The 20,278-nt window shown below is 40.9% G+C and overlaps 1 protein-coding gene across 8 annotated transcripts in view; it reads right to left on the bottom strand.

Moving 5' to 3' along the window:
* The window catches only part of TRIM36 (tripartite motif containing 36), a 56,993-nt gene that overhangs the window by 25,078 nt on the left and 11,637 nt on the right, over window positions 1-20,278 (bottom strand). For 4 of the 8 annotated variants that reach the window (XM_065546649.2, XM_065546648.2, XM_073994074.1 and 1 more), the window contains exons 2-3: window positions 15,120-15,354; window positions 9,772-9,801 (exon numbers count right to left, since the gene is read on the bottom strand). In XM_065546649.2, coding sequence (XP_065402721.1) covers window positions 9,772-9,801; window positions 15,120-15,354 — 265 coding nt within the window. The remainder of the gene's footprint in view (window positions 1-9,771; window positions 9,802-15,119; window positions 15,355-20,278) is intronic. The other 4 variants (XM_005557537.4, XM_065546650.2, XM_005557538.4 and 1 more) reach the window with 1 other exon arrangement.

Here is a 20,278-nt window from a genome sequence, read left to right on the forward strand (position 1 = left end):
ACTGGGGAAACTGAAGGCCTGGATAATGGGAGAAGATTTTGACCTTACCTGGAGCTGAGTCAATTTAGAGAGCTGAGTGAAATACAAGGGTAGAGGAAGCAGCGGGAAAACCCCTGGAAGCTCACTGGGCCCCCACCAAGTCGTTTTTGTCTGGTCTCACAGGCAGGGATCCTTCTGGAGAACAGCCAGAGGCTCTGGGAAAAGGCCACAGGGAGAAGGAAATCTCCAGCTGAAGTTTGATAAAATTTGAACTGATGGAGAAGCCTTCTGGCCAGAACTTGGGGGAGCGTGTAAATCCACTGTGCAGACTCTACAGGCGGGAGAAGGAAAACCATACTTGCTTTTGCAGCTGGGAGGTGGGTAGACTAGGGCAAGTTCTCAGTCCTGCTCATCCACTGCCTGGAAACAAACTTAGTAATGTTGTCAGGGGCACAGTGGAAGTGAGACTGGCCCTTCAGATTGTGTGGGAGCTGGGTGATGCCTGTGACTGCGGCTTTCCCCCACTTCGCTGACAACAGATGTGGCCATAATCCTCCTAGGAACATAACTCCATTGACCTGGAAAGCTCAACCCCAATCCCCGCAGCAGCTGCAGCAAGAGCTGCTCAAGGAGAGTCTGAACTCAGACATGCCTAGCCCTGCCCCCACCCAATGGTCTTTCCCTACCTACCCTGGTAACTGAAGACAAAGGGCACACAATCTTGGGAGTTCTAGGGCCCTGCCCACCGCTTGTTCCTCCTCCTACTACCACAGTTGATGCCCTTTGGAAAGTTCCACCTCCTGGCAGGAGGCCAACCAGCACAAAAATAGTGCATTAAACCACCAAAGCTAAGAAGCTTCAAAGAGTCCATTTCACTGCCTGCCACCTCCGTCAGAACAGGTGCTGGTGGTACCCATGGCTGAAAGACCCAAAGATGGTTCACATCACAGGACTCTGGGCACACAACACCCAATACCGGTCCAAAGCCTGGTATGCTTACCAGGTGGATAGATTCAGAAGAGAGAACAATCACTACAACTCGGCTCCCAGGAAGGCACATCCATAGGAAATGCGGAAGAGTACTACATCAAAAACAACCTGTGTGGGACAAAAGGAACTGAACAGCAGCCCTGAGCCCTAACCTCTCCTCTGACAGAGCCTACCCAAATGAGAAGGAACCAGGAAACCAACTCTGGTAATATGACAAAACAAGGTTAACACCAGCAAAAATCACACTAGCTCACCAGCAAGGGACCCAAACCAAGAAGAAATCCCTCATTTACCTGAAAAAGAATCCAGGAGGTTAGTTATTAAACTAATTGAGGAGACACCAGAGAAAGGCAAAGCCCAATGTAAGGAAATCTAAAAAATGATACAAGAAGTGAAGGAAGAAATGTTCAAGGAAATAGATAGCATACATAAAAAACAATGAAAACTACAGGAAAAAATGGACACACTAATAGAAATGCAAAATGCTCTGGAAAGTCTTAGTAACAGAATTGAACAAGTATAAGAAAGAAATTCAGAGCTCGAAGACAAAGTCTTCGAACTAACCCAATCCAACAAGACGAAGAAAGAATAAGAAAATATGAACAAAGCCTCCAAGAAGCCTGGGATTACGTTAAATGACCCACCCGAAGAATAATCAGCGTTCCTGAGGAAGAAGAGAAATCTAAAATTTGGAAAACGTATTTGGGAGAATAATCGAGGAAAACTTCCCCAGCCTTGCTAGAGACCTAGACATCCAAATACAAAAAGCACAAAGAACACCTGGGAAATTCATGGCAAAAAGATCATTGCCTAGGAACATTGTCATCAGGTTATCAGTTAAGACAAAGGAAAGAATCTTAAGAGCTGTGAGACAAAAGCACCAGGTAACCATAGGGAAAATCTATCAGATTAACAGCAGATTTCTCAGCAGAAACCCTACAAGCTAGAAGGGATTGGGGCCCTATCTTCAGCCTCCTAAAAAAAAAAATTATTTGCCAAGAATTTTATATGCAGCAAAACGAAGCTTCATTTATGAAGTAAAGATAAGAGTTTTTTTCAGACAAACAAATGCTGAGAGAATTTGCCACTACCAAGCCTCCTCTAAAAGAACTGCTAAAAGGAATTCTAAATCTTGAAACAAATCCTGGAAACACATCAAAACAGAACCTCTTTAAAGCATAAATCACACAGGACCTATAAAACAAAAATAAGATTTAAAAAAACAAAGAAAACAAGGTATACAGGCAAAAAATAGCACAATGAATGGAATGGTACCTCATATCTTAATACCAACTGAATGTAAATGGCCTAAATGCTCCACTTAAAAAAAGATAAAGAATTGCAGAATAAGTAAGAATTCACCAACCATCTGCTGCCTTCAAGAGACTCACCTAACACATAAGGACTCACAAAAACTTAAGCTAAAGGGGTGGAAAAAGACATTTCATGTGAATGGACACCAAAAGCCAGCAGGAGTAGCTATTCTTAAACCAGACAAAACAAACTTTAAAGCTACCCAGTTTAAAAAGACAAAGAAGGACATTATATAATGATAAAAGGCCTTATCCAACAGGAAAATATCACAATCCTAAACATATATACACCTAACACAGGGGCTTCCACATTTATAAAACAATTACTAACTGATCTAAGAAATGAGATAGACAGCAACACAGTAATAGTGGGAGGTGTCAATATACCACTGACAGCCCTAGACAGGTCAAGACAGAAAGACAACAAAGAAACAATGATTTTTTTTTTTTCTTTGAGATGGAGTCATGCTCTGTTACCAAGGCTGGAGTGCAGTGGCACAATCTCAGCTCACTGCAATCTCCACCTCTCAGGTTCAAGAGATTCTCCTGCCTCAGCCTCCCGAGTAGCTGGGATTACAGATGTGTGCCACCAGGCCCGGCTAATTTTTGTACTTTTAGTAGAGACAGGGTTTCACCATGTTGTCTAGGCTGGTCTCGAACTCCTGACCTCAGGTGATTCTCCCGCCCTGGCCTCCCAAAGTGCCAGGATTACATGCGTGAACCACCATACCTGGCCAGAAACAATGGATTTAAACTATTCCTTGGAACAAATGGACCTAACAGTTACATGCACAACATTCCATCCAACAACCACAGAATATACATTCTATTCAACAGCGCATGGAACTTTCTCCAAGATAGACTGTATGACAGGCTACAAAATGAGCCTCAATAAATTTGAAAATACTGAAATTATATCAAGCACTCTCTCAGACCACAGTGGAATAAAACTGGAAATCAACTCCACAAGGAACCTTCAAAACCATGCAAATACATGGAAATTAAATAACCTGCTCCTGAATGAGCACTGGGTCAAAAAAAAAAAAAAAAAATGAAAACAAGATGAAATTTAAATATTCTTCAAACTGCATGACAATAGTGACACAACCTATCAAAACCTCTGGGACATGGCAAAGGCAGTGCTAAAAGGAAAGCTCACAGCCCTAAACGCCTATATCAAAAGTCTGAAAGAGCACCAAGAGACAATCTAAGGACACACCTCTAGGAACCGGAAAAACAAGAACAAACCAAACCCAAACCTAGCAGAAGAAAGGAAATAACCAAGATCAGAGCAGAACTAAATGAAATTGAAACAAACGAAAAAAAAAAAAAAAAAACCACAAAAGATAAATCAAACAAAAAGCTGGTTCTTCGAAGATAAATAAAATTGATATACCATTAGAAAAATTAACCAAGAAAAGAAGAAAATCCAAATAAGCTCAATAAGGAATGAATCAGGAGATATTACAATTGACACCACAGAAATACAAAAGATCATTCAAGGCTGCTATGACCACCTTTACATGCATAAACTAGAAAACCTAAAAGAGACAGATAAATTATTGGAAAGATACAACTTTCTTAGCTTAAATCAGGAAGAATTAGAGACCCTGAACAGACCAATAACAAGCACCAAGATTGAAATGGTAATTTTAAAATTACCAACAAAAAAGGTCCAGGATCAGATGGATTCACAGCAGAATTCGACCAGGTATTCAAAGAACAATTGGTACTAATCCTATTGACACTGTTCCAGGAGATAGAGAAAGAGGGAACCCTCTCTAACTCATTCTAGGAAACCAATATCACCCTAATACCAAAACCAGGAAAGGACATAACAAAAGAAAACTACAGACCAGGCTGGGCGTGGTGGCTCACGATTGTAATCCCAGCACTTTGGAAGGCTGAGGCGGGCAGATCACCTGAGGTCAGGAGTTTGACACCAGCCTGACCAACATGGAAGAAACCTCATCTCTACTAAAAATACAAAAAAATTAGCCAGGTGTGGTGGCGCATACCTGTAAGCCCAGCTACTCTGGAGGCTGAGGCAGGAGAATCACTTGAACCCAGGAGGCAGAGGCTGCAGTGAGCCAAGATCACGCCATTGCACTTCAGCCTGGGCATCAAGAGCAAAACACTGCTTATAAAAATAATTAGCTGGGTATGGTGGCAGGGACCTGTAATCTCAGCTACTCAGGAGACTGAGACAGGAGAATTGCTTGAACCGGGGAGGCAGAGGCTGTGGTGAGCCAAGATCGCACCACTGCACTCCAGCCTGGGCAACAAAGAGCGAAATTCCGTCTCAAAAAATAAAAATAAACTACAGACCAATATCCCTGATGAACATAGACGTTAAATCCTTAACAAAATACTAGCTAACTAAATCCAACAACATATCAAAAAGATAATCCACCATGATCAAGTGGGTGTCATACCAGGATGCAGGGATGGTTTAACATATGCAAGTCAATAAATGTGATACACCACATAAACAGAATTGAAAACAAAAATCACATGATCATCTCAATAGATGCAAAAAAGGCATTTGACAAAATCTAGCATCCCTTTATGATTAAGACTCTCAGCAAAATCAGCATACAAGGAACATACCTCAATATAATAAAACCCATCTATGACAAACCCACAGCCAACATAATACCGAATGGGGAAGAGTTGAAAGCATTCCCTCTGATAACTGGAACAAGACAAGGATGCCCACTATCACCACTCTTCTTCAACATAGTACTGGAAGTCCTAGCCAGAGCAATCAGACAAGAAAAAGAAATGAAGGGCAACCAAATTGGTAAAGAGGAAGTCAAACTGTCACTGTTTGCTGATGATAAGCATTCTTATACACCAGTAACAGACAAACAGAGAGCCAAATCAGGAATGAACTTCCAGTCACAATTGCTTCAAAGAGAATAAAATACCTAGGAATCCAACTTACAAGGGATGTAAAGGACCTCTTCAAGGAGAACTACAAACCACTGCTCAGTGAAATAAAAGAGGACACAAACAAATGGAAGAACATACCATGCTCATGGATAGGAAGAATCAATATCGTGAAAATGGCCATACTGCCCAAGGTAATTTATAGATTCAATGCCATCCCCATCAAGCTACCAATGACTTTCTTCACAGAATTGGAAAAAACTGCTTTAAAGTTCATATGGAACCAAAAAAGAGCCCGCATCTCCAAGACAATCCTAAGTCAAAAGAACAAAGCTGGAGGCATCACACTACCTGACTTCAAACTATACTACAAGGCTACAGTAACCAAAACAGCATGGTACTGGTACCAAAACAGAGATATAGACCAATGGAACAGAACAGAGTCCTCAGAAATAATACCACACATCTACAGCCATCTGATCTTTGACAAACCTGAGAGAAACAAGAAATGGGGAAAGGATTCCCTATTTAATAAATGGTGCTGGGAAAATTGGCTAGCCATAAGTAGAAAGCTGAAACTGGATCCTTTCCTTACTCCTTATACGAAAATTAATTCAAGATGGATTAGAGACTTAAATGTTAGACCTAATACCATAAAAATCCTAGAGGAAAACCTAGGTAGTACCATTCAGGACATAGGCATGGGCAAAGATTTCATGTCTAAAACACCAAAAGCAATGGCAGCAAAAGCCAAAATTGACAAATGGGATCTCATTAAACTAAAGAGCTTCTGCACAGCAAAAGAAACTACCATCAGAGTGAACAGGCAACCTACAGAATGGGAGAAAATTTTTGCAATCTACTCATCTGACAAAGAGCTAATATCCAGAACCTACAAAGAACTCAAACAAATTTACAAGAAAAAAACAAACAACCCCATCAAAAAGTGGGCAAAGGATATGAACGGACATTTCTCAAAAGAAGACATTCATACAGCCAACAGACACATGAAAAAATGCTCATCATCACTGGCCATCAGAGAAATGCAAATCAAAACCACAATGAGATACCATCTCACACCAGTTAGAATGGCAATCATTAAAAAGTCAGGAAACAACAGGTGCTGGAGAGGATGTGGAGAAATAGGAACACTTTTACACTGTTGGTGGGATTGTAAACTAGTTCAACCATTATGGAAAACAGTATGGCGATTCCTCAAGGATCTAGAACTAGATGTACCATATGACCCAGCCATCCCATTACTGGGTATATACCCAAAGGATTATAAATTATGCTGCTATAAAGACACATGCACACGTATGTTTATTGCAGCACTATTCACAATAGCAAAGACTTGGAATCAACCCAAATGTCCATCAGTGACAGATTGGATTAAGAAAATGTGGCACATATACACCATGGAATACTATGCAGCCATAAAAAAGGATGAGTTTGAGTCCTTTGTAGGGACTTGGATGCAGCTGGAATCCATCATTCTTAGCAAACTATCACAAGAACAGAAAACCAAACACCGCATGTTCTCATTCATAGGTGGGAACTGAACAATGAGATCACTCGGACTCAGGAAGGGGAACATCACACACCGGGGCCTATCATGGGGAGGGGGGAGGGGGGAGGGATTGCATTGGGAGTTATACCTGATGTAAATGACGAGTTGATGGGTGCAGCACACCAACATGGCACAAGTATACATATGTAACAAACCTGCACGTTATGCACATGTACCCTACAACTTAAAGTATAATAATAATAAATAAATTAAAAAAATAAATAAATAAAAATAAAAATAAAAATAAAAAAAGGAATAGTCAGCAGAGTAAACAGACAACCCATAGAGTGGAAAAAAAAATTTCAAAATCTATACATCTGACAAAGGGCTAATATCCAGAATCACAATGAACTCAAACGAATCAATAAGAAAAAAACAATCCCATCAAAAAGTGGGCTAAGGACATGAATAGACAATTCTTAAAAGAAGATACACAAATGGTCAACAAACGTATTTCAAAATGCTCAATATCACTGTATGATCAAGAAGATGCAAATCAAAACCACAATGTGATACCACCTTGCTCCTGCAAGAATGGCCATAATTAAAAAAAACCAGATGTTGGCATAGATGCAGTGAACAGGGTACACTTCTACACTGCTAGTGGGAATGCAAACTAGTAAAAGCACTACAGAAAAGAGTGTGGAGATTCCTTAAAGAACTAAAAGCAGAGGCCAGGCGTGGTGGCTCACACCTGTAATCCCAACACTTTGGCAGGCCAAGGTGGGTGGATCACCTGAGGTCAGGAGTTCGAGACCAGCCTGGCTGCCATGGCAAAATCCCATCTCTACTAAAAATCGAAAAATTAGCCAGGTGTGGTGATGCTTGCCTATAATCCCAGTTACTTAGGTGGCTGAGGCAGGACACTCGCTTGAACTTAGTGGGCGGAGGTTGCAGTGAGTCAAGATCACGCCATTGCACTTCAGTCTGAGGGACAACAGTGAAACTCTATCTCAAAAAAAAAAAAAGTACTGAAAGTGGAACTACCATTTGATCGAGCAATCCCACTAGTGGGTATCTACCCAGAGGAAAAGAAGTCATTATACAAAAAATATACTTGCACACTATGTTTATGGCAGCACAATTAGCAGTTGCAAAAACGTGGAAAAAACCCAAATTCCTATCAATTGAGTGGATAAAGAAACTGTGGTGTTATATATACACGATGGAATACTACTCAGCTATAAAAAGAAATGAATTAATGGCATTCACAGTGACCTTGATGAGACTGGAGACTATTATTCTTAGTGAAGTAACTCAGGAATGGAAAACCAAACATCATATGGTCTCACTCATAAGTGGGAGCTAAGCTATGAGGATGCAAAGGCATAAGAATAACACAATGGACTCTGGGGACTCAGGCAGAAAGGGTAGGAAGGGGGTGAGGGACAAAAGACTACCAATAGGGTGCAGTGGACACTGCTCGGGTGATGGGTGCACCAAAATCTCACAAATCACCACTGAAGAACTTACTCCTGTAGCCAAACACCACGTGTACTCCAATAACATATGGAAATTAAAAAAATTTTTAAATAAAATAAAGAAAAATAATGATGGCTTGGAAAGGTAAGGAAGTAATGTAGAGCAAGAAATGCAACTTTATATGTCAAATTGAATCTGATATTTGCAAATTATGTGAATACTAGCAACTTGCAGAATCTATTCTTTTTCCCACAAATCTTTCCTTTAAAGATAGATTAAAAAGTCAGCATAATTTTAAAATAAAGACTCCAAAAATTTTCAAATTGGTTTAGAGCAAATCCCCTAAAAAAGTCAGCTTTCAGTCATTCATTTAACTGTTTAAATATCAAAGAGAAAATAAAGTATTTCAAAACAAAGAGAAGAGAGTCAGTTCATAACCAACAGGCTGCAAACTTCTGCCAGTTGCATCCTCTCCCATATTCTGGCTGCGACTTCCCTATCGCTATCCCCGACAGTTCATGAACTACCTCTCCCAGTGGTGGACACTACTGTTGGGCTTTTGGTGTTTGGCAGTGGCTGGATATCTTATGCTGCCACCTTAATGCTTCTTTTGGCACATTCTATTTGATGCCTATGAGTTACATTTACCTTTTAGGTATTACATCGGCATTCTTCACCCTGTAAAAATTATTTTTCTCAGCTACCCTCTGAATCAAAAATGGGTAGTAGCTTTTTTAAAGCAAACTGCTCCTATCTCTCCTTATAATTACTAAATTTCAACACTTAAAATTTATATTCTCAAAAGCCTGTAAAAGAAAGAATTATACATGACTTCTAATCGTGGTTACAAGATCTTTAAGTCAAGAAATGCAGAAGAAAGAGAAAAAGACAGAAAGGGGATAAATTTCAGGTGTTAATTATTCTCCCATGAAATAGAGGGTGGTATCACCAGCATCCCATAAAAAAGCAGTCAATGTTATTTTTAAAGGTCAACTGGAGTAAAAATAAATTTTAATAAGATAGGTTGCCCCATCTTTTACACAGAATCAAATATTTCAAAAGTCTAAAAAAGGAGTGTACATTTACCCACAAGTGGGTAAGACCTCAATGCTAAAACTCTGATGCCAAGTACTTTGAAACACCAACAAAGACGCTATATGTATAAAATGAGCAAAGATATCATTAAATAGAAAAATAATCAATATCTTTAATCACATTTTTCAATACATAAGAATGCATTAGCTTATTTAACCTTTTACATATAGCAATATCAAGCTTTGGTCCACTAAGCAAATGTAAAGGATTTTTAAGATACCATATACAAAAAAACATACAAAAGCGGTATAAATCATTTTCTTCAAAAATATTTTGTCATGTATATTGACAAAATGCAAGCACCAATAATCAGTGTTCTCTTTAAACACATCAGAACTTGCTTGGAAATTTAGTCCTGTTGACCTTTAAGTCATTTCAGCCCAATTTGTTCACTCTCTACACAATTTTGAAGACTTGACCACTGATGTTTAAGAACCTTACACAAGATTATTTAATTTAAATCTAACACCATACTGCCTGCGGCCACAAAAGCAATAAAACATTTTCTACCTCTCCACCCCACAGATCTCCGTTGTGATGCTGTGAACAATGAACAGAAAGCTGGATTTAGAATTTAATTTCAAAGAGAAGATTCACAACTTGTTAACAAAAGAGAAAGCGGTAATTGTGTCCTGAAAATAATACAATTATTGAATTAACAGTAAAAATGTGTTTTTCCTGGTACACATGGTATTTATGAAGCCAGTAGTATAAAACATCCATCAAGCAATCTTATTAGAATCATTGTGATATAGCACTTAAGAGACAATACTTTGTCCTATATAGATTTGTATTTTTAAACAATCATACTTACAGTAAATGCTGCAAATACAAAATGAAATCAAACATCCTTTGACTTTTTACTGACCTAAAAACTGTTAAACAAACAAACAAAAAAACCCAAAGAAAACCCTAAAACTGAATATATCAGTTTAGACAATGGGAAAATACAAAATGGGGGGGAAGCTTACATATATATGATCAAAAGTATACAGTAATATGGCGTTTATTTGTACATAATTTAATATGCTACTGTGTTATGCACAAAATCTCACTCTCCTTTAAAGGTACCCTTTAAAAAAAAACTGTCAAAAGTCTAATGCAACATTATCCAAAAGAAATATACGAGCCAAAACTATAATATACTATGTTTAAATTTTCCAGTATATATTAAATTTTCCAATATATTAAAAAACAATTGAAAATAATTTTAATAACATTATTTAACCCACTATATCCAAAATACTATGATTTTAAAATGTAAACAATATAACAATGATTAAAGATCATTTCACAGTCTTTTTTATTCTGTGTATTTTAACTCACAGCATATCTCAATTCAGACTAGCCACATTTCAACCACTCAATAGCCACATGTAGCTAGTGGCTACCATACTGGAAAATCCAGGTTTAATTAATCCCTTTATTAGACCAGTGACAAAACTAGACTGGGTGCAGTGACTAACACCTGTAATCCCAGCACTTTGGAAGGCCAAGGCACAAAGAGCGCTTGAAGCCAGGAGTCTGAAACCAGCCTAGGCAACAAAGTGGGACCCTCATCTCTACAAAAAAATTTTAAAATTAGCAGGGAGAGAGTGAGTGGCATGCACCTCTAGTCTCAGGTACTTAGGAGGCTGAGGCAGGAGGATCACTTGAGCCTCAGAGTTAGAGGTTACAGTGAGCTATGATCAAGCCATTGCACTCCAGCCCAGGTAACAAACAGAGTGAGACCCTGTCTCAAATAAATGTCTAAAGGATAAAAATTTAAAAAGAAAGCTGTCAGAAAAAAAGGAATATTACTCATGAATCTATCAGAAAAAGGAATATAGGCAAATGCCCAATACATAGAGGGCAAGTAACATCACATTTGTACTGCAATGACTTCTACTAGTTTAAAACTGGTAAAAGACAATCCTAAAATTTGCATTAAAACCTCCAGGAATGATTTCCATACTTACAGCATTCTCACCCTTTGGCTGCCCTCTCTTTATTAACTTGCTCTGTATGTGTTGTTGATAAAGGACTATGTTCTAGTAATAAATCTGTTATAAAGTTTTGTGCAATGCTAAGGGGTACGTGTCTTTAAAAAAAAAAAAGAAGGTGAGTCTATCTTGTTCATTGTTCTTAACCATTTAGCCATATCTGGTAACCAACAGGTACTCAAATATTTGTTGAATGAATGAATTCCACTGGTATTCAATAAGGCATAGAACTTCAGTGCTGGAGATATGGCATGCGACAGAACAACTGGCCCAACCTACCACCCACAGCAGAAATACCCTCCACAATATTGCAGACAATGGCCACCCACCCATTGTTTTAAACAAAGTCTTCAAATACTGATGGCCCAAATGCTGTCTGGGTCACAGCCAAAAGATACATTTTGGCTGTCCTGCCCTACTGAGCTGGTGTGGTATTTTTAAATAATCTGAATTGAAAATATTTAAAAACCAGATTTCACATGGAAACCACTATAAAGTTTTTGTGAAAAACCAATAAATCTGACAATCTGGCATCTTCAACCCTGATAGTGCCAAGTGGTTACTGCCCCCTTTAACAAGGCATCTGCTTTAGACTCCACAGTCCCAAACCACACCCTACTTCTCCAACAGGGAGTCCTAAAATCAGTTGGCTGCTGTCCCTTTGGGCTGATGGTTTTCTTATAGTAGTTGAGATAAAGGGTAAATCCAATATTTATGGTCTCCATATTTACAGCAAAAAAACTAAAATGAAGGAGAGTCCTATATTTATTATGCCTGGGGCTCTCTTCATTGATGCACCTGTTTGGCCCTGCAGCATCTAAATTTGACACCGGATGTAAACACTTTTAGTGGCAGGAGTCTGATATACTCAGCCCATTTCACTTCTGGGGACAGCCTTAGTAGTGGGGTGGTGTGTGTGTGTGTGTGTCTTCTTTCATGCTAAGTTAAATGTGCTTTCCTATTCCATCTACTCATTGACCTGGGACCTCTGCCAGAGATACCCAGCATACTCGTTCTATCCATAAGAAAGCTATCATATTCTGCAGTCATCCCTTCTCATCTCCTGTAATTGCTCTTTACCCCTCTCAGGACATAATCTAACTTCACAGGGTTCTTCCTAAAGAAGAGGGAGAAACATCTCAGTCATTCTATTTCGCATCTAGACAGTGAAATGTATGGTGTAATGGAGCTCATATTCCAAAAGACAAAAGTCATTATTACTGAATATAAGCCATTGTGGCATGCTCTGTACAAACCCTGTGGCAAAGGTTTCTCATTCAACATCCATTTAACAAATATTTATTAAGCATCTAGAGTACCACACTAGGTAAATTCCTGAAAACAGAAAATCATTCGTCTAGTTATTCCTATGAATCACACAAAAAACTAGCCAAATCTTAATATTAAAAGCCTACAGAATTTTGTGAAATATGTATATAAGCGCAAACTAATTATAAGTAGAACTATCTAGTACATAACTAAAATGTTGTTTGTGCTAAATATTAATATACAAAAAGTTTTCTTTGGTCAATCAAGCAGGGGTTCTCAATCAGCCAATGAAGATGTACCAACAGAATATCAAGTTGTTTTTTTTTTTTTTTTTTTTTTGAGACGGAGTCTCACGCTGTTGCCCAGGCTGGAGTGCAGTGGCGCGATCTCGGCTCACTGCAAGCTCCGCCTCCCGGGTTCCCGCCATTCTCCTGCCTCAGCCTCCTGAGTAGCTGGGACTACAGGCGCCCGCCACCGCGCCCGGCTAATTTTTTGTATTTTTAGTAGAGACGGGGTTTCACTGTGGTCTCGATCTCCTGACCTTGTGATCCGCCCGCCTCGGCCTCCCAAAGTGCTGGGATTACAGGCTTGAGCCACCGCGCCCGGCCAGAATATCAAGTTGTTACGCTGGTAGGACTGATTTCAAGCGATGCTGTCTTTCCCTCCTCAGTATGCCAGATTGGTAGCAAGGGAGGAAACATAAAGGTGATGACCTCACAAGGATCATGACCCTTTATAACTTCATAGTCTCTGAATTTTCTGTTTGCCTGATGTGACGCTGCTTGTTTTTTTGTATATACATACAACTTCCATATGTGCAAAATATCATCCATGTAACTAGTGATTGCCATCTTTTTAAAAAAATATATGTTTTAATAGCAGCATATCTACTCTTCTCCACTCTCTCTGATGGAGCACACATAAGTATCACCCAATATCTCTCCTATGTCTCATCACAGAGAGACCAAGAGAAGATAACATTCTCTAAAATGTAACTTAGACTCTTTTCTGCAAAGTTGTTTTTTTTTTTTTTACAAGATTAAAAAGTTACTCCTGTACTTTAAGAGGGAGAAACTGACACAGTGGACAAAAAGATTAAACTTGAAACTTCAAAGCCCAAAATAGGAAGCGCTGCTCTGAAAGTCTGATACTTAGGACCACTACTGACTCTCCTCCATAAGGACATGCCCAACATGAGCCTGTACTATTTCCACTCATTTGGGTCCTCGCAGCTGACTTCTGTACTAGTATTTGGCCCTGAATTTCAGTGTCTCCAGTGATTTCAAGTTAATTTTGATCTACGTTAATCCTGCAACATCCGTCCAGAGAAAAAGTAACATTATCCCAACAAGAAACAATTCAAACATTGGCCATGTAATAAAGATATATGTGCTGTACATCAATTTCATTTTCTATACATTACTACAGAATTCTACTACTATTTATGACATTCAAAATCCTTCTTTTAAAAACAGACAAAAATGGATGGAGAGGCTGGAATAAGTTGCTCATGCCCATAATCCCAGCACTTTAGGGGGCCAAGGTGGGCAGACTGCTTGAGCCTAGAAGTTTGAGACGAGCCTGGGCAACATGGTGAAACAAAAATATATAAAAATTAACTGGGCATGGTGGCACCCGCTTGTAGTCCCAGCTACTCAGGAGGCTGAGGTGGGAGGAGCACTTGAGCCCAGGAGAGGGAGGCTGCAGTGAGCCGAGATTGCGCCACTGCACTTCAGCCTGAGAGACAAGGAAGACACTGTCTCAAAAAACAAAAACAAAACAAAACAAAACAAAACAAAAACGGATGAGGGATAAAGAAAATAAAACCCTCAAATGGGACCAGAAGGGACAAAATGACAAAAAATAATTCCCTTAAAAGTTATCTAGGACTAGCCATTAGGTAGTCCCACTCCTTAACTCTGCAGTTTTTATTTACCTATTACCATATATGAATTATCAATGTTTTCCTAGTTAGTATTTCAGTAGTCCATTATTTTATGTATCAAGGACATCACACAGTCAGAAAAATTCCTAAAGACAAGCATAGGATTTTTTTTTTTTCTTGAGACAGACTTTCATTCTTGTTGCCCAGGCTAGAGTGCAATGGCGCGATCTCGGCTTACCGCAACCTCCACCTCCCAGGTTCAAGCGATTCTCCTGACTCAGCCTCCCAAGTAGCTGGGATTACAGGCATGCACCACCATGCCCAGCTATTTTTGTATTTTTAGTAGAGATGGGGTTTCTCCATGTTGGTCAAGCTGGTCTCGAACTCCTGACCTCAGGTGATCCACCCACCTTGGCCTCCCAAAGTGCTGGGATTATACGTGTGAGCCACCATGCTCAGCCTTACAAACACAGTTAATAAGGAGTTTAACACAAAGTTCATATTCAATATCCAATATCTACTTTAAGTATGAATCAAAAGCCAAGAGTTCATTCTGACATTTCAACAGTGGGGGAGGACCATTTATAACTATAGTTTTAATTTATTCATCTGGAAAAATTAACCCTCAAGATGACAAAAATAATTTTCCTTCCAGTTACCACTGAATATATATCTATAAGCTTACCCCCAGCACCACCCCAGCCCAGAGTTCTAACACATACCTGGTCTATTAATTCGGTCAATTTTATCCATACTAGGGGAGGGGAGCCGAAGTCGAGGACTGCTTTGATTGGAGTTGTCTGATCCCACATCGTTGAATGAATCATCAAGAGTCAGCAGGAGTTCTTTTACACATTTATGACAGATACTATGTTGGCAAGGGAGAATCAATGGGTGGGTAAACAGCTCCTTGCATGCTGGGCAAATGAGCTCCCTTTCGATATTCTTAATGGTAACCTTAAATTGAGAGTAAAACAATCCAAGTTAAAGGCTCTTAGTGGGTAAATATATTAACATTCTTATACCTCTTGAATAAATACATATGTTTACCTTTCCAAAAACAATTAAGAAAATGATTTTTTTTAATTTTAAATTTCTTTTCCCCAATAAAATTTGATACCATCAACTGCCCTCAACACCCATAACCCAGAACTGAAGGAACATGAGATAGTAAAGGGCGAAAATGAAAAAATGAGAAAAATTATGTAAAATATTAGAGGATCATGATATTCTATCAAAAATTACAAAGCCATCATTCGAATCTCCATCACCAGTGCACTGATTTAGGACTTCAGTGAAATCCCAGAAGTAGATCATGTCAATAAAAATTTTGAATACAGCACTAACAGTAAGACTATACTCCTATTTAGTGAATTAACGCTGTAACTGGCAAATAACAGGAGCTATTAAACACTAGCTGAGTCAGTATGTTCATGGAACCCCAGTTGGTATCTATTTACAAGCCGAATTATCAGCAATTTTCTATATTAAATGCGACCATTTTTCATATGCTGCAACTGTAATGCTGCCAAAATGCCTAAGGTTCCAATGCTGTATATCAAAGCAATTATCTTAAAAGCACTTCATGAATATGTATTAGTCCATTTTCACACTGCTATAAATACCTTTGTATTTCTTTATATAAAAATGTTTCTTTATATAAAGATATTTCTATATAAATTACCAATTTATAAAGAAATTTATAAAGAAAAGATATTTAATTTCTTTACATATAAAGAATTTTATATATTTATTTATATAGAAATTTATTTCTATATAATTTATAATTTATAAAGAAAAGAGATTTAATTGACTCACAGTTCCACTTGGCTATGGAGGCCTCAAGAAACTTACAATCATGGCAGTAGGGGAAGCAGGTCTGTGTTACGTGGAGGCAGGTGAGAGAGAGCAAGAGCAGGGAAACTGCCTTATAAAACCATCAGACCTTGTGAGAATTCACTATCACAAGAACAGCATGGGGAAAATCTACCCGTGATCCAATCGCCTCCCACCAAGTCTCTCCCGCAACACCTTGGGATTACAATTTAAGATGAGATTTGAGCCTAACCATATCATTCTGGCCCTGGCCCCTCCCAAATCTCATGTCCTTACATTTCAAAACCAATCATGCCTTCTAAACAGTTCCCCAAAGTCAACTCATTTCAGCATTAACTCAAAAGTCCAAGTCCAAAGTCTCATCTGAGACGAGGCAAGTCCCTTCTGCCTAGGAGCCTGGAGAATCAAAAGCAAGTTAGTTACTTCCAGGATACAATGGGGGTACAGGCATTGGATAAATGCTCCCATTCCAAATGGGAGAAATTAGCCAAAACAAAGGGGCTACAGGACCCATGAAAGTCTGAAACCCAAAACTGCAGTTATTAAGTCATAAAGCTCCCAAGTGAGATCTCCTTTGACTTCATGTCTCTCATTCAGGGTATACTGATCCAAAGGGTGGGTTGCCATGGCCTTGGGGCAGCTCCACCCCTGTGGCTTTGCAGGGTACAGCCCCCCATGCCACCTGCTTTCATGGCTGGCGTTGAGTGTCTGCAGGTTTCCCAGACACGTGAATGAAGCTGTTGGTGGATCTACCATTCTGGGGTCTGGAGGACCATGGCCCTCTTCTCAGAGCTCCATTAGGGAGTGCCCCAGTGGGGAGTCTGTGTGGCAGCTTATACCTCACATTTCCCGTTTGCACTGCCCCAGCAGAGGTTCTCCATGAGAGCTTCGCCCCTGCAGCAGACCTCTGCCTGGACATCCAGGTGTTTCCGTACATTCTCTGAAATCTAGGCAGAGGTTTCCAAACCTCAACTCTTGACTTCGGTGCACCGGTAGGCCCAACACCATGTGTAAGCCACCAAGGCTTTGGGCTTGCACCCTCTGAGGCAATGGTCTGAACTGTACCTTGGCCCCTTTTAGCCACAACTGGTACTGGAACAGCTGGGACACAGGGCACCAAGTCCCAGTGATGGCAGCTGCAGCCCATCTGGAACAGCTGCTGCAAAGATGCTGGCTGCAGCTGGGAAGGCACAGCCGGACCTGCTTACTCTGCAGAGCCAGCAGGATCCAGGAACAGGCAGGAGCCCTTCCCCATTCCGAGTTGGTGGGGAGGGAGTCCCATGCTCCTGGGTACCACTGCAGCCACCCAGCTGTGGACTAGGGCATTCCTATGCTCTTGGTGGCCCAGGATACCCCTCTTCCCCTGCATGCTCAGAAATGCCTGCTCCTGCTGCTTGGCCTCTCCCCATTCCCAGTGCCCACTCTGATTTTGGAGAAAAGCTGTGGCCAAGCCAGGGCACTGTCATGACCTGGCCAGGTGTGTGGGTACTTGAGGAGATGCTGACACACTAGCCCACTGCCACCTCAGCCCCCTCTGGACTTTGGGCGCTGATGAACATGGGAGAGAGGCCAAGTGCAGGGCTGAGGGTGACTCAATATGGTACTGCACGCATCCCTCAGCTAAAATAGTCTGGGCACCACGAATGGCAGTGGGAGGCAGACAGGTTCCTGGGAGGAAAGGGACAGATCCCTGCTGAAACCCCACTTTCAAGCAAGGGATAGCCTGAAGCCTAGGGTCCAGGCTGCCAGTTCCACTGACTGGAGTGAGAACTTACAGTGAATTTTCCAGGCCCACCCATGGCTACCCATTGGCCAATCAGCACACACTTCCTCCCCTCTGAAGCCCATATAAACCACAAACTCAGCCAGACTCTGGCAGATGATAGGACGACTTGCCTGAAGGTAAGAGCTACCCGCTTGGGTGTCCTGTCCGCTGAGGGCTGCACACTCAACAAAATGACCTGCCTGCAGAGAGGAGATACCCACTCTGGGTCTCCTCTCTGTTGAGAATTGCAGATGTTGGGAGGAACTGCCTGCAGAAAGCAGCTACCCACTACGGGTCTCCTGAGAGCTATTATTTTGCTCAATAAAGCACCTCTTCACCTTGTTTACCCTCCAGTTGCTCATGTAGCTCATTCTTCCTGGACACAGTACAGGAACTCTGGACCTGCCAAATGGCAGGACTAAACAAGCTGTAACACAAACAGGGCTAAAATATACCCCACTGCTCGCCATGTTGTGGGTGACGAGGAGGAGACAAGAGAGGAGAGAAGAGCTGCAGCCCTTTAGGGAGCCTGGACTTACGAGCTCTCCAAGCCAGGGCTGTGACACCCTCTTTGTGGCTCTGCAGTTCCTGGCATCTCCAAGTTTCTGGGTGTCACTGTGTTCCACAGTGCTTGTAGTGGAAGCCACTTGTGGTACACCTTTGTTCCAGCCACAGCACCCATGCTGGCACCTGGACCTGACTGCCCCGCCATGGCCAGCATGCCTGGCTGTGCACACTGTACCCTGGGCTCGCTCACTCATGCACCCCTTGCTGCTCTGCACCTGGGCTTGCCCTTGGCAGGCATGGGGTCTGGGCCAGTAGTGAAAGCCAAGCACAGTCTGTCAGGCCAAGTGGGCAGAACAAGTCCAGTGGGCCTGAGCAAAACTTGGGCAAAGGCAACACTTGCCACAGACGTTTCTGGCTGGCAAAACGACACCCTAAGGATCCTGTGATACCGAGGCTGCACACAGCAGCAGGGCCCTGGGCCCACTCCACTAAACCATTTTTCTCTCCTAGGCCTCCAGGCCTGTGATGGGAGGGACTGCTGCCAAGATCTCTGACATGCCCTGGAGACACTGTACCCATAGCCTTGGTGATTAACATTTGAGTCTTTTTTACTTAAGCAAATTTCTGCAGTTAGCTTGAACCCCTCCCCAGAAAATAAGTTTTTCTTTTCTACTCCATGGTAAGGCTGCAAATCTTCCAAACTTTTACGCTCCCCTTCCCTTTTAAACGTAAGTTGCAATTTCAGATTGTCTCTCTCAAGTTCAAAGCTTCACACATCTCTAGGACAGGGGCAAAACACTGCCAGTCTCTTTGCTAAAGCACAGCAAGAATCACTTTTACTCCAGTTTCCAACAAGTTCCTCACCTCCATCTGAGACCACCTTGGTCTGGACTTCTTTGTCTATATCACTAGCACTTTTAGTCAAAACCATTCAACAAGTCTCTAGGAAATTCCAAACTTTCCCACATCCTCCTGTCTTCTTCTGAGTCCTCCAAACTGTTCCAGCTTCTGCCTGTTACCCAGTTCCAAAGTCGCTTCCACATTTTTGGGTATCTTTACAGCAGTGCCCACTACCTTGGTACCAATTCTCTGTGTTAACCCATTTTCACAGTGTTACAAAGAAATACCCAAGAATGGCTAATTTATAAAGAAAAGAGATTTAATTGACTCACAATTCTGCATGGCTGGAGAGGCCTCAGGAAACTTACGATCATGGCAGAAAGGGAAGCAAGCACGTTTTACATGGCAGCAGGGGAGAGAGAGTAAGAACAGACAACACTGCCTTATAAAACCATCAGATCTTGGGAGAATTCACTATCACAAAAACAGCATGGGGGAAACCAGTCCTATGATCCAATCACCTCCCACCAGGTTTCTCCCTCAACACCTGGGGATTACAATTCAAGATGAGATTTGGGTGTAGACACAAAGCCTAACCATAACAGAATATTAAAAGAGTGTAGAGGACCCTTTAAAAAGCTGTATAAGCACCACTACTAATGCTCTCAATACTACAGGCTTTCATTATTTTAAGTGAGAAGCATTTTAGATTCATCACAACTAAAAAAGTTTAATGACCTCCTACAGTTTCGCCATTTCTCTATGTAGTTTTTTCCATGTATCCCAGACTTCAAATATACGAATCCTACAGTCAGCATCCCTGCAATTTTAAAGACAGCCCAACTTCAAAGCACTTATAACCTTGCACAATCGTTTCAACTACTAGAAACACAAAGAAAATTAAAATTGACTTAATGTAATGAAATTTAAAAA

This window comes from Macaca fascicularis, chromosome 6 (genome assembly GCF_037993035.2).
Source record: "Macaca fascicularis isolate 582-1 chromosome 6, T2T-MFA8v1.1".
Classification (NCBI taxonomy): domain Eukaryota; kingdom Metazoa; phylum Chordata; class Mammalia; order Primates; family Cercopithecidae; genus Macaca; species Macaca fascicularis.